The sequence below is a fragment of the Microtus ochrogaster genome, chromosome 7 (genome assembly GCF_000317375.1).
Source record: "Microtus ochrogaster isolate Prairie Vole_2 chromosome 7, MicOch1.0, whole genome shotgun sequence".
NCBI lineage: Eukaryota > Metazoa > Chordata > Mammalia > Rodentia > Cricetidae > Microtus > Microtus ochrogaster.
In genome coordinates, this window is record NC_022014.1 from 83,160,774 (window position 1) to 83,175,650 (window position 14,877).

The window sequence follows — 14,877 nt, forward strand, 5'->3', positions numbered from 1 at the left end:
AGGCCGTAGGCCAAGTGCACCTGGACACAGTGTCTTCCCAAAGGCCAGAAACCAACCACTGTTAAGAGGGCAATGTCCAGCAACCAGGGGCCACCAAATTTCCCCCTGCCGACGCCCCTTATGGATGCCCAACCACAATGTCCCTCTGCTCCACCTCAGCCCCGCCACACTCACCTCTCCCCGACTGGGCCTCTGAGTCGGATACGTGAGTGATGGAGAAGCGGGAGGCAGGCGTGGGAGACACGGTGAACCGTGAGAAGGGCGCAGCTGGCGTGGTGGGCGCGGCCAGGACGGGGTCCGCTGGGTCCAGTGCAGTCACCAAGGCAGCCTTGCCAGGCACCAGTGGGAACTCATCATCCCATTTGAACCTGCTGCCTGCAAGTCAGGCCCCAGCGTCACTTTCGTTGCATCACCTCCCAGCCCCCACTTCAGGTGACATCACATTCTGAACCCAGCCCTCGCGTGACAGTGATGTCACCATCTGGCCCCCAACACCTGCTCACCCTGTTCAGGAGTGGAGCTGTCGGGCAAGTGGTCAGCCCGCCGCGGCAGGCCCGGGGCACTGGGTGAGCCGGGGCTACCCTCCGGGAACGTGGGGAGTGATTCCTTCGTGTTGGGGAAGGGCTCCCCAGTCTCTCGGGTGGGGCTCTCCTGGAGGGGCAGAGCACCGTGTGACTTGGGCTGCCCACCCTCTCCCAGCCCCGTGCATACCCGCGGCAACAGCCCACCTGGTCGAAGAGGTAGACCGTGACGTCATCAAAGAAGGACACGGCCTTCTTCTTGCGCTCCAGGTCCTCGCAGAAGGCCTCAGACAGGAGGCTGGGCATCTTCAGCAAGCTGCGCAGATTGCGGGCGCTCTGACTCTCAGCCACGACCACAGGCACCGCGGGTGGCTCCTCCTCACTGTCCTCGCTGGGCTCCTGGATGCTGTAGCATCGAAGCTCCTCTTCAGATTCATCACTGTCCTCACTGCCCTCCTCTTCCTCCTCTGGCCGGCCCTCCAAAGCCCCCGGGCGGCCAGGTAGGGCCAGGCAGAGTGGGGATCTGGGCACGCTAGGACTTCCCATCCTCCCGAGCGGGGCTGGCCCTGGGGCGTCCTGGGGCTCCACGCCATTGTCTTCTGAGCTCAGTGGGACTGAGGCCAGCAGGAAGCGTTTGGAATGACTAGAGCTGGGTCCAGGCTGCCCCTCGACTGGGCCTTGAGCCCCAAGAGGCTCTGGCCTGGGGCCATCCGGTAAGGACTCCTCCTGCTGCTGTGGTGGGGGCAGCACCTCCCTGGGGTTAGTAGCTGGGGCCTCCCTGGGCACCTCAGGCCCGGGAAAAGCCTGCCCAGACTGATGCCCTGAACTAGGTGGGCTCTTTAGGTCTTGCTCCTTTTGGGAGTCCTGGACCCCACCGCGCTTCTCAGGGCCAAAGGTGGGTTCAGACTCAGCATCCAGGTCCGAGAAGTAGGCAGAGTCTCGGTAGGGGTTCTTCTTGCTGAGGCCACCAAGGGAGACAGAGAGCAAAGTCTCGGGCCCTGGGCTCTCACCCTCTGAGGCTAGTTCCCCAAAGGCCTCAGGCTCGCTCGCCTCATGGGCCTCTTTGAGCACAAACTCTGGAGACCCATAGTTCTCTGTATCATAGCCACTGTCCGCGGCACGGGGCTGCCCGGCATGGGGACAAGCAGCCAACGGGCTCAAGACCTCACAGCCACCATCGCTGGCTGAGGACGGGATGTCCAGAGAGTCCAGCGAATCAGGGGTCCCCACCTGCTTCTGCAGACAGCGCAAGGCTGGTACTATGCCTGGCTTCTCAGCGTGAAGGCCATCACTGGACAAGTCGGTGAAGACTCCCGACGTAGCCTCGTCCTCACTGCTGGGTGCCTCCTGCCCCAGAGAACTGCCGCAGCTGTCCAGACTAAGGGCTGGCTTAGGGACAGTCACCCAGCTGCCAGCAGCGGGTGTGGGAGAGGCAGGCAGGATGTGGGGAGCACTCGCCTCCTCTGAAGGAAGTGAGGCTCCTTCGTGAGATGGGGAGGGGACAGACGGAAGGGATAGCTGGGATTCAGCAGAGCCCTCGGCCTCCTGGGCGAGTCTGGGTTCCAGCTGGGGGCTCTCACCCCCACCTACAGCTGCCTCTGTCCAGGGCCGTGTGGCCAGACAAGCAGCAGGTGCCAGGCCTTTGGCAGGACACAGAGGGAGCAGGCTGAAGCAGCGGCTTGACTCCTGACCGGGAGAGGCTGCTACCACAAGCCCGGGCAGGAATTCTCTGGGATCCTCCTGGGACAGAGGGTGGCCCAGCTCAGGGGAGGCCCGTGGGGTCTGCTCTAGGCTGGAACAGTCGTCCCTGTAGCTGTCTGTGAAGCTGCTCACATAGCCGGGATCCCAAGATTCTGGGTCTCGGCTGCCGCTGTTATTGTTGGCTGACACATTGGAGCTCCAGTGTCCGCGGTGAGCAACCCTCCCGGCCTTCTCCTCCTCCAGCTCCTCGTCGCTGGGGGATGGCTGAGCCTCAGGACTCCCAGAGGGAGAGGCACTCAATGGCTCATCAAAGAAGGGTGGGCAGAAGGTAGCCACACCCCAGTCTATGTCTTCAGCCGGCAACATCGGGGTCCCAGGAGAGGGTGAGCGTGAGTGGCTGGGCGGTTCTTGCCTCCTACACGAATGGTGGTCACAGGAGCCCCACAGGCCCCCAGAGGGAGGTGCGTGGCCCAGCAGTGGCTCCATAACGAGAGAAGTGGCGGTGCTGTCCTCGGAGTTGTTATCCTGGTCAGTGCCAGCTTCGGGACTGGGAGCACAGCCAGCACAGTCCGGGTCATGGCCAGCAGCAGGTACTGCCCCTTCAAGGCGGATGAAGTACTCGCTACCCACCGAGGGGCTGTGGGCGCTGAGCACTGGCACCACTCCCGGGGGTGAGCTGTCGGGTGCACACAACTCCTGCAGGCGCGCCGCGGAGTCTGGGCTCGAAACGCCCCCTGGGGGTGGGAACGCCTCCGCGCCACAGCCCGCCTCCCACTGGTACTCGAAGTTGAGGCCGTGGCTTGTCTCGGTTACTGTCAGCACGTCGTCACCGTCCACGTGGAAGCCGTCACTGGTGAACTGCTCCAGCAGCGGGAAAGACGAGGCAGCAGCGAGCTCAGCGGCGGCAGCTGCCGCGCCAGTAGAACCTGACCCCAGGCCCGTGCTGCCGCTGGGCCGCAGGGAGCGCCAGCGCCGCTCAAACTCCTCCTCCAACTCCGTGGTGCCCTTGGCGCACAAGTAAGACAGCAGTAGATGAACCTCTTCAGCCGTGGGCCTCTGCTCCGGCTGCAGCCAGCAGAATTGCATCACTTCGTACCTGCCGGGAGGCCTTCATAGGTGGCCCTGGCCACATCCACGGGCACACTGGCCAGAAGTATAACCAGCCCTCCTGGGATACTCGGGTCCCCCATGCTCGGGGTGCTTTGGGGGCAGTTAAGGCAATCTCCCAAGGCGGACCTAGCAGCCCGGGAAGGGGTCTGGGGTGCGGTATCTCCCTGCCTGTTTAGGCTACAGAGACCCAGAAGCCATGGAGAGGTGGACCAACCAGCCGCAAGCTGTAGTCCCTCTGTCCTGCCTGTTCAGGGGGGTGGGGTCCTCACCAGCGATCAGATAGACTCAGCTGCAGCTGGGGCTTGGGCAGCTTAAGCTGCTGCTCTCGGACGGCGTAAGCCAGCACCTGCCGGTCCGAGTGCTGGGGATACGGCTGCGTACCCAACTCGAAGAGCTCCCAGATGGTCACACCCAGGGACCTGCAAGGGTAGCCACAGTAGGCCAAGCTGAGCACAGCTGCACAGGATCCCTGAAAACTTGCCTTCAGGCCAGTCTCTCCAGGACAGGAGCCCATTGTGCCGTAGCTGCCCCCTCTAGGGGCACAGGTGCAAGTTAAGGCCCTGTATCCCGTAAGGACAGTATCTCATGATGGATCTCTAACCAAACATGCACCTTGGCCCCGGTATCGGTGAGTGTCTGTTAGTCCTGTCTTGAAGGCCCCACATCCTTGACTGCCCCGGCGGTCCCTCTGCCAATGCAGGGACCTCAGGAACCCACCAGGAACTAGTAGTCCCTGAGTGACCTCACAAGGCCACATGGTGGCAGAGGTGAGTATGCTTTCCCTGGGTGCCAGCCTGTCCCTAGCCAGAGAAGGAAGGGGGAGTGTTGAAGCAGGGGCCAGAGCTGAAAGTCAGCATCCCCGGTGGCATCCGGGCAGGCGGCATCTCAGCCCCCCCCCCCTGCAGCCAGGCCTGCACTCACCACACATTGCTGGCCTTCGTCTGGTCGACCACCAGCAAGTTGCCGTGCACCTCGTCCACCAGCTCTGGCGCAATCCAGCGCAGAGGCACCCACAGCTGGTCGGCAGTCACGAGGTAGTCTTCCTGCAACGCCCAGGGACAGGGACGGGATGGGGTTAACTCCGCTTGGCAGTCACCCCTGATCGCAGGCTCCATCTGCCCTCACTTACCCGGTATTTGCAGTGTGACAAACCATAGTCGCCGACCTTCACCGTCAGGTCAGCCGTTAGCAGGCAGTTCCTCAGGGCCAGGTCGCTGCAGGGTGGGAGGCAACGTCAGCAAAGCCAGCAAAGCCCACCGGCCTGGGGGTGTCCAGCACTGTGGGTCCTTTACCCACAGCTGTGTGGTTGGCTCCTGAGGGGCCACCGGCTTGTGCTCAAGCTCTGACTTCATGCCCCACACTGGCTATTTTGGGAGCACTTTGAACGTGGCAATGCACATGAAAACATAATGCTCGAAGAGGCTCGAGGACCCCCAGCAAGTTGCTGCCTGACCAACAGTAGAACTCAGCCCCTTCTACCCTTTTCCTGGTTCTGTGTGTCTGTAGTGCCCTTCCAGGACCACCACCCTTCCAACCCCACTACACCATCACCCGAATCCTCAGGAGGTTAGAATTCACAGGGAACCCAAGGCCTAGAGTGTCACAGCGGGTCCTGCAACTGTCAGAGCCCATGTTCTAGAGTGTAGGCCTGCCCTGTTACACGGAACTGGAACTCGGGTCTAGAACAGGCTGGGCCACAAAGCAGCCAACCAGGACTTCCTCCAACTCGGTGGCAAGCCTGGGATGCCAGCTTTTATCCTCCTGCTGGGCAGGAGGCCATGTGAGCGTTCGGGGCACAGGAGAACAGAGCGGTATGGGATGTGCCTGCTTCGGCCACACTGCTGCAATGCAGAGGGTCTCTGGGTGAAGATGGAGCCATCCTGGTCTGCCTCGACCCTAGGTGAACTATGCCAGGGGACAGCTGCAAGGCGGGGAGGCCTGGGTCCCTGTGTTTGGACGGGGCAGGGGGGGCTAAACAGGAGGTGGGGCATGACGCAGGGCAGGAGACGGGGGCGGGGCCGGGCCGGGGAGTGGGCGGGGCAAGAGCGGGGTGGGGCGGGGCAGGAGGCTGGCAGCTGCCCTCTTCAACAAAATCACTGATGCTGGAGTCAGCTGAGTCATCACTCAGCACCAGGATATTGTTGGGGAGGACGGCCTGTGCAGCGTCGGGGCTGGCAGGGCCACTCGTCCATCGCCACTTCTTCCAGCACGTGTCCCCCGGCTCATGGGAGGCTGGGCATCCTGGCCAGAGGCAGGGCAGAGCCACCCCTCCCATTGCAGGGCGGGTCCAGCCACTCCCTTTACGAGGTGAGGCCCAAGTGTGACTGACCGCGATAGTAGGCAATACGGATTCCTTCATTTAATTGTCTACAAAGTGAGTTTCAAACTCCAGGCTTTTCCACTGTTACTTAATTTTTTTTTTGAGGCGGGGTCTTCTCTACTTAGCCCCGGCTGTCCCGAAACGCAGTCTGTAGATCAGACTGGACTTAAACTCATAGAGATCCGCCTACCTCTGCCTCCGGAGTGCTGGGATTAGTGTGAGTCACCACGCCCAGCTAGTTTTCACAGTTTTAAGAATTATAAAAGTCCTTGCAGAGTGGCCATTGGATGTTATGTAGATGAACTTTTCAGCTCATGAGGCCTGAGGGACCAGGGCTTGGTGACCATGGTCTGTGTGGTCTCACTAGCCCTCACCTGTGTACGTAATTGTGACGATGTAGATGCAAGACCCCACAGGCCACCTCACACGCCATGCGCTGCAAGGTCAGGGGATCGGGGGCCATGGACTCTGTCACCCGGCAGCTCCGTAGGTAACCTTTGAGGTCCCCCTGCCAAGAGAGCACACAGTGACCTGCTAGCAGTCGGTCGCCACCAGTACACGGCAACCCACCCCTGAGAGAACCAGGGTCTGGTGGCCTGAGCATCAGCTGGTATCCCGAGCACTCACAGCCATTTCAGCAGAGCCTATACCCCAACTCCGCCACAGCAGCCTCAAGACGGCAGCCTCAGCTTGCACAAAACTGCACATAAAGGGACCCAAGGGCAAGGAGAAGACCCAGGGACCGAGGGTAAAGAGAAAACCCCAGGATCTGTGTGAGCCCAGTGGCTGGCTCTCATGCTGAACTGCCAAGCCCCGACAGGGTTGCCCCTGCTGCAGCTGGAGGCTCATCCTTGCTAAGCAGGCCTCCTCGGAGAGAGTGCAGGGCTGGAGCTACTAGACAGAGCACTTTGACAGAACAGGCGGGAGAGGAGTCCTGCTCAAAAAGGCCTCCCACTTTCCTTCAGGACAACTGCCTCCCATGGACTGCCACTCACCAACGGACAGAACTCCATAACCAGCAGGTAGGGGGTCACCTCAGCGCACTGGGCCAGACACTGAAGCAGGTTGCCGTGCTGCAGGGCCCTGGAAGAGCCCCAGACATCCGAGTTAGAAGGCAGGAAGGGGAACAGCCAGGCGCCAGCACAACTCTCCCCTTCCCACGACCGCCCAGTTCTCCCACCGTGCTGGTCCCCAACGCCCACCCACCTGTAGGGCTGTGCCTCCTCCAGGAACTGCATCTGCTCTTGCACGCTGGCGCTGGCCTTCAGCTCCTTCACCACCACCTGCGTGCCGCTGACACCCGAGTGGACCTCCCCCAAGAACACCTGCCAGATGGGACCGCATCACCGGGGCCCCTTCCGGTCTCCATAGGGAAGGCCATTTGGCTCCTAGTGCCTCGGATGCAGCCAGGGTTCCACCAAAACCTCTGGCTGGGACGCTCAGCCCAGGTCCACCTCAAGTCTCCCACTTTTCCCACTCCTTGGGGTTCACAGTGAGGAAGGAGTACTTGGGTGCACAGTCCAGTTAGGGGTGTGTGTGAGAATAGCCCCTCCCCAGGGGACTCCCAGGAGAAGCAAGCCCACACCATGCTGTTCCCACCACCCTGAGCTACACTTACCTTCCCAAACCAGCCGTGGCCAATCTCCTTTAGGTACAGGAGGCTGTGCCGGCCCAGGTCCGTGGACTTGAGGAGTTGCACTATATTAGAACGGGAGACTCAGGAACTACTACTTAGCCACTGCTTCCTCTCCTTACCAGGCTGTCCAGAGCCCCGGGAACTACCCCAAGCCCCCAGTTAGGGAGGCTCTGCAAACTTGGAGGCCGCATTTGCAGGTTGCCATCGAGAGCCGGTGTCTCTCGGGCTCTGCAGTGATTGCTATGAGCAGAGTCATAGATCTCAATCCGCATCCAGGCATACTTCTGACCAATCCTGGGGAAGGGTACTCAGAGCCACCGGGATAAGTCAAGCCCAGACGGCAGGGCCTGGAAGGCAGTTTTGGGTGAGGCAAGAAGCTGGTACTGAGGCCCGGGAGGACACCAGAGTGGCCCACCCCCCACCCCTGCCACAGGCTGGCATCCAAACACCAGCCACACCAAAGGCGCCTTTGTTGGGGGCTGCTTGGCACAGCCCTGTACGGGACACACTGGGCCCATTCTCCCTGCAGGCCAGGCTGAGTGAAGTCAGTGGAGAAGAAGGGTCAGTGTGGGCAGCAAGGAAAGGGTCAGGGCTCATTGTACCCACTCATGCCCCCTCAGATTCCCTGAATTATGCTCCCACGCTGATAGCCCAGAAGGCCAGCATTGGAGCTGTTGGGAGGACCTAAGGGAAGGGGCCGCCCTCAGGGACATTCCTCAGGGAATGTCGGCTTCATGCCCAATTCATGAGAGAGTCTCACTGGGCCCTGTGTCCCGGGACTAGCGCACTGACCCCAGTCTTTCTGGATGCCTGCCTTCCATACTGGGACTCTCTAGGACCTTGGTTATCCCAGGGTAGGTTCAGGGTCCGGACAATGGATACCAGGACAACCACGGGGGCGGAAGAATGTTTGCACGTTAGGAGATAGAGGCAGGGGTGAAGGCTCAGGAGGCTTCACCCATCCTCACCTACCTTCTCCCAACTTGAGAGAAGATGCCCCCCCCAAACCACAAAGCTGAACAATGGAGAAAGCATGACCTCTCCTGGGCCCCTGTCCACCCCTGTCCTCTTTCTCCAAGGAGTGGGGCCAGCTAGGATCTGTGGGGTCTCTCCAGGCCCAGTACAGGGGTGGCAATACTTCATGCCAGCCCCTGGCTCCCCAAGACCTCTGGGAAGGTCCAGGCCCCTATGTGGCCAAGCCTGCCTGCCTCTTAGGAGATGCTAAGAATGGCTGCGGGCCTCCGAATCAGCAGGTAAATGTGTTCAGGCCCTCCATGCCTGCATCCTGTCTGACTTTTGAGCTCTTCCCCATGAGACTCAATGGGATGGGACACTGGCATGCAGCGTTGGGCCAGGCTGGCGGCCAGAGAGCCAAAGTCTCTGTTGGCTCCCTAGCCCTTGATGGAGGCTGGGCCCCTGATGGAAAGAATCTGGGGGGGCTGGCCCAGGGCGGAGGTGGGGAGAGTGACCCACTTGTCACACATAGTAATGAGACCTTGGGGCCAGCAGCACTCTCTGCTTAAATCCCATCCCTGGAGCCACCAGATGGACATCAAGGGACAGCCCTTGGCTGAAACTTCCAGGCTCGAAAAGCCCGAGAGCTGACTGCTGTAGAGGTAGCCATAGTCCCAAGAGACCACGCCTTGACCAGGACAGAACTGGGGTTCTAGAACCCCATTTACCTGTCACCTCTAGAGCTTGGAGGAGGGAGGGACCAGCCTAGGGGGAGAGACTCTGGGAGGAAGGCAAATGGGAGAGGCAGGCAGAGGGCAAAGAGGCCATAGGATGGGGCCATGCCTACACTAGCCCTCTAGGTGGGACCAGACCCCTCCTGTTGCTCATGTGCCCTTTGCTGTGTGGGCAGTCCCCATCCAGCAGGCACAATGAGGCTATGTCCCTCTAGGGTTGGGCATGAGGGAGCAGGAGTCTAGGGTAAGTATCCGGGAAACAGCAGAGAAAAGCCAATAATCCCAGAACCAGAGTGCTGGGCCACCTGCCCCCAGTTACTGACCCCTCACATAGCAGTCCCTTGGGTGAGCAACGACAGGCACAAGGCTACTCTCAAGCCTGCTGACAGCTGAAGGGGATCTGGATCTAACACAGCCAGCCTGAGATGCAGCCAAGGAGGCCTCGACCGCATACGCCCCTTGTGTCCCCATCCCCCACCGTATCCACGGCCAGAACTGAGTTCTCAGGCTTCCACAGCCTGTGGACTCCAAGACACAATGCGGGGAGGGAGACAGGTCCACTTACCTGAGCGACCTGGCTGCTTGGCCATGGGCAAGGAGACCTCCGTGAGGGGCAAAACATACACATCTGGGCCGTTCTGCGCAGCTGCGGCCGGGGAGCCCTGCTCCGAGAAGTCGGCCACATACTCTTCCCCCTCAGCATTCTCAAACTCCTGCAGGTTGGACCAGCACAGGAGGGCGATCAGGCGCCACAGCGGGTCAGGGACGGCGGGACAGGGCGTAAAAGGCTCATTTCTGCGAGCTCGACAGGACTAACACAGAGCTAGGCCAGGTGCTTCTGTCTGACGGCCTCTGCACACCCGTTCATAGACCCTGATTCTTCAGGGACACCAACCCAGGTGGGGCTGTCGACCCAGGCTGAGTCCTGCCTGGGCGAGGGGGAAGGGCTAGAGACAGGGTTCAAGGCACAGAAGCAGTGCAACCCTTCCTGGATCCCATGTGGTCCCCACCGGGCTTGGAGCAGATCCAGAGCCAGGGGCTCCTTTGCTCATCCCTGGGACAAGTAACTAATGCTCCCATCCCTAGCTGTTACAGGGAGCAAGGGACCCAGGGACACGTTCACCATTCCTGTCTCTACTACCTGCCTCTAGGCAGGGGTGTACCCTCACCACCACCCTTACCACCACCAGTGCCCCAGATCCCCTAAAAGCCTGCTGTTGGGTACCCCGGAGGCTACTCTTAGGACAGGCTGCTATTCTGAAGAACAGAGATCACCCCACCCCCACCCCCACTGCATCTGGAGCACGGTCCAAACAGGGTTAGTCTAGGATGGGCCACAGCCTAGTTTCAAGCAAGGACAGGATTAGTGGCAGAACACTTGCCGAGAACCACAAACAAACAAAACAAAAACCAAAACAGGGATAGAGCGGAACAAGGCCAGCCTGTCCCCGGCACTGGGCAAGTCTTCTGGCTGCACCCCCTGCCCAGGTGGGGAACTGAGGATCTGAGGGTTGAGAGCCCGGCACTGACTAGAGCCTGTTACCCACTCCAGGTCACATCCTGTGGACAGGCAGACAAACATACCCTGGGGACCTCTTCTTTTTCTAGGTCATTTGTCTTGCTATGTTTCTGGTGGCAAGCCCAGGTCGGCGCTTTGGGTGGCAGCTCTCCCTCCCCAGAGCCTAGAAGACCTCCTTAGAATTTCCTCTGGTCCCACACACCCAAGCCTGAGATGACCACTTGCCCCTCTGCGTTTGTTCTGGCTCCAGTCATTACCTTCCCTTGCTGGAGATCCAGCCAAGCCAGCTGGGCTCCCCCAGCACAGCGGGTGATCAGGTAACACAGAGTGAGCATGGGGGCTGCCAGCCCCTGCCCAGAACACCTTCGGCAGGGAGCCCGCTGTGGACGCAGGAGACGGTGATTCTGCACTGGTGCTGGAATGTTCTGGGCACCATGTTCCCGAGGAGGTGAGAAGGGCATGGGTAGGAGGGGCTGCCGCTAGCCCTTGTGTGAGGCCTTGTTCTCAGTGCCCCAGGAGGGGCTTACTACACAATGGCCGCCAAAGCCGCTCCCTGGGTTCCCATCCCCACCCCCACAAGGTCCTCTAGGAAGGCAATTCTCCTTGATTGTCCAGCCTGTGGTCAGGAGACTGTCCCATGGGGTAGGGGGCACCAGGGCAGTGCAGACCTGCAGCCTCTGGGAGCCACCACGCTGCCATTCAAGTACTCAACTCCCCAGCTTGGCTGGGGGCCTGTGCTACAAAGGGGTAACAGCATTTAGTGCAGGGTACCCAGTAGGAGGTGTCCCCCAATACACAAGCCCTCCTTCTGCCTTGACCTCTGCAGTGTGGAAACCCCACCTCCTGACCTGCCCAGCGTGGGTGCGGGAATGCCAAGGGCTCTGGCCAGGCCTCTGTGTGCTTACAGGCAAGGCTGTAGCCCTCACAGGCCGGGGTGGCGCCTACTCTGGGGGTCAGCTCTGTGCTTTCTGTCCTGTCTTCCTTGTTGAGAGCCACAGGGTGACAGGAGTGGCCACAGAGCTGGACAGATGAGGGATGCCCCTGGGCCTCTGTCTCGCTGTGGCGTCTAGCTGAGGAGTCTAGTCCTGGGGAGGCCTTCAGGGGACACACCACAGACAGGACGGCGGCTGGAGCTACAAACAGGTGCCCTTGTCTCTGGATCCTGATGGATGCTCTCTGAGCAGAAGATGCCCAAGTTAGGGAGCTCCCAGATGATGGTCTGGGTGCTGGGGAAGGGGGTCTGTGTGGCTTTGCTTTCCCTGTGACTCACTGAGGGTCTCCTCGCTGCCAGAGAGAGCCCTCTTGAGAGCCCTTAAAGGCTCCTTATGGTCACTTCAGCCTCCCTGGACACAGATGGGCCTGAATGCTGGAATGGGACAGTGTGGGGCCATGTCTACAAAGGGGGTCCCTAAATGGAGGGCAGGGGATAGGGTCCCAGGAGCTCCCAGAAGAGGGGCTATGGGATACCAGACGAGAGGTTCGGTGGGCCCCAGGGATGCACCTGGATGAAAGGGAGCCAGGTGGTGGGTGGGTCCTGTGCCCTCCTCACCTTGAACCCAATGCCGCCCTTCTTACAGCACAGGCAGGCCAGCATGAGGACGATGACAGTGAAGAGCCCCGAGAAGGACACAGCAACCACTGCAAGGGACGACGACCAGGACAGCTCACTGAGCGGGGCACCGTCTGCAAGGAAGTAGAACACACGCCTCCTTTCAGCTCAGCACGTGACCCCGTGCTCCGACCCTGCACCTGGACACGGCCTCACACTAAGGGACGGAGGAATGGCCTTGTTAGCCAGAGCCTACTGTCCTAGAGAAGTGGCCAGGGTGGGCGGCTCAGCTCCCAGTTCCAAGGCTCATGGACACCTCTCTGCTACAGCAGGGTCTTAGGTCATAGGAAGACTCACTATTGGGGCTGGAGAGATGGCTCAGCAGTTAAGAGCGCTGACTGCCCTTCCAGAGGACCTGGGTTCAATACCCTAGCCACCTACATGGTGGCTTGGAACCACCCCAACTCCAGTCCCAGGGGATCCAATGCCCCATCTGGACTTCACTGGCAGCAGGCACACACATGGTACACAGACACGCACTCAGGCATAAACATCTGCACACACAGAAATTTTATTTAAAAAAATAAGATCTGCACTCATGTCTCTACCTGCTGGACCCGCTCCACCACTCGGCCCTCTTTGGGGCTTAAGGACACCAAGGGCCCAGGCAGGCAAGGAGATCAAGGAGCTGGTCCTCGAAGGTGCAGGGAGCCTGCTAGCACTGAGAGTGTCCCTGCTTCAACTGGGCAGTAGAGCACCCCGTATTCAAACCTCCTCTGCTTGTCCCCCAAGTCCCGTGGTGCTGGTTCCAACTGGAGGAGCCTTCTTTACCCCTGATGCCAATAAACCACCACATTCAGATGGGGAAACCGAGGTGTTTAGGACAGCAGAACATGGCTCCCCAACCCCTCCCAAACTGGGGCTCCTTAGCAGACTACGGCGGGGGGCACCAGCTGTGGTGACTACAGCTGGCTTCTGGGGCCAGCCCAGTGTGTCCGCTGGACGGGAAGGCATATGCTTAGGAACAGCTCTGCCTCCCGGGCCTGCCCTTCCTTGCCACACGGACTCTGAGTCACCCTCTGTCCCCAAAGACCTTCTCTATCCATGTGTTCTCATTAAACCCTTAGCACTTGGGAGAACCACGGCTCAGCAAAGGGGAGGGCTCTCTGCTTCTGCCAGGGATTTTGGCAGATTTTGGCGGATTGACAAGGCATCTGGGAGGGCTGCCTGGAGGAAGAGTGAACCTGAGGGCCAAGAGGCCTACAAACACAGGCTAGAACTTCTACTTGGGACCCCGGGAGTACTTCCCATTCTACACCCAGAGATGAGAGAGTCCTTGTGGACTGGAGTAGAGGCCAGGCAGGGCTAAGGAACAAGGGGACGGGGTAGCCACCAAAGCAGAGTGTGGTAACGACATGGCAGGGTAAACAGGAGCTAAAAATCCACAGAAGGCAGCTACTCTCAAGAGACCAGTTCCACATCCTGAATCAATGCTCTTCCTGTGGCCTTGACATGCAGGGTTTCTGGGCATTCCTGCGTGTGTGTGCCTTGAATATGTGTGTGCCTTGCATACGTGTGGCCCTGTATGTATGTGTGCGAACTACCCCCATACCATGCAAACAGCACTGTGTGCTCACTCACATGTGTAGAATCCACAACAGGGGGACACATGAGTGAGTGTGCTGTGTTCCTTCTGCGGACCATGCCGTTGCCATGGTGAGCCATCTCTCCTCTCTCCACCTGATGCTGCTATGGTACCAGCACGCTCCCCTCCCACACCCACTGCACTCATGGGCCCACCAATGGCCCCAAGGCCTGGGGCTGGTCTCCTAGTCTTCAGAAGCACATCTGCTATCTCAGCTCGCCCCCTGCTAACTCCCTGGGTCGCGTGGGCATATGCCAGGTAGAAGCAGCCTTGGAAGGGGGTAAGCTCAACTTCCATTGCAACCTTGCCCTGGCCCCTCATCAGGGCCACTGGCCTTTCTATGGGTCCCTTCTGACCTCCAGCAGGTCAGGGCCACAGAGGGGTGTGGCAATGTGCTGGTTGTTTAGAAGCACTTGGTGGGCATGCGTGGGTGGCACGGAGGCCCTTATGCACTAGATAAGCACTAAGGGGACCAGAACGTTCCTTCAAAAAAGGAATGCATAACCCCGCAGCTGGCACCCAGTGTGGGGCTCAGCTCTCAGAGAAGGTAGGAAAATTTGTCTCTAAATAAAAGCAGGGGGTAGGAGTTCAGTCTCTCACCCAAGCAGTCGGGGACAGTGAGAGTCAAATAGTATGGTTCCTTCTCAATCCTTGAGGCGAAGCATTTTAGACAGTTACTGAGATGTTCGTTAAGACCCAAAGGAGGAGACGCTCAGAGCCAAGGTTCCGCGGCTCTGTACAGAAGTGACTGTGAATTCAGTCCTTGTGTTGAAACCAGAAACACGTGGGCACTGATGCAAAAACAGCCCTTGAAACGGAGGATAAAATCAGCCAGGTGTGGTGGCACACGCCTTTAATCCCAGCATTAGGGAGGCAGAGGCAGATGGGTCTCTGTGAGTTGGAGTTCAGCCTGGTCTACAGAGCCAGCTACAGGCAGGATAACTAAAGCTACACAGAGAAACTCTGTATCAGAAAAAAAGAGGGGGTGTCAAATCCCTATCAATTATTTTGCAAGATAGGCTACAGTAATGCATTACTTGACTGAGCCCTCTCAGGAAGATCAGAAAAGAAAATGTCCCTGCCGTACCTGTCTTGGCAGGCCTCGGCAGGGCAGAGCTCAGAGCCCTCCAAGCTCCCAGGGAGGCCCTGTTCTGCCAACTCTGCTTCTTCCAATCTGAGAGGCAGAAA

At 59.5% G+C, this 14,877-nt stretch overlaps 1 protein-coding gene across 3 annotated transcripts in view; it reads right to left on the minus strand.

Annotated features, from left to right (window-relative positions):
• The window catches only part of Aatk (apoptosis associated tyrosine kinase), a 39,590-nt gene that overhangs the window by 2,024 nt on the left and 22,689 nt on the right, over positions 1-14,877 (minus strand). For all 3 annotated transcript variants that reach the window (XM_013347615.2, XM_005350845.2, XM_026780759.1), the window contains 12 exons: positions 12,045-12,178; positions 9,542-9,689; positions 7,271-7,350; positions 6,859-6,977; positions 6,648-6,735; positions 6,027-6,160; positions 4,462-4,546; positions 4,254-4,375; positions 3,602-3,751; positions 729-3,318; positions 504-651; positions 175-375 (listed from right to left, as the gene is read on the minus strand). In XM_013347615.2, coding sequence (XP_013203069.1) covers positions 175-375; positions 504-651; positions 729-3,318; positions 3,602-3,751; positions 4,254-4,375; positions 4,462-4,546; positions 6,027-6,160; positions 6,648-6,735; positions 6,859-6,977; positions 7,271-7,350; positions 9,542-9,689; positions 12,045-12,178 — 3,999 coding nt within the window. The remainder of the gene's footprint in view (positions 1-174; positions 376-503; positions 652-728; positions 3,319-3,601; positions 3,752-4,253; positions 4,376-4,461; positions 4,547-6,026; positions 6,161-6,647; positions 6,736-6,858; positions 6,978-7,270; positions 7,351-9,541; positions 9,690-12,044; positions 12,179-14,877) is intronic.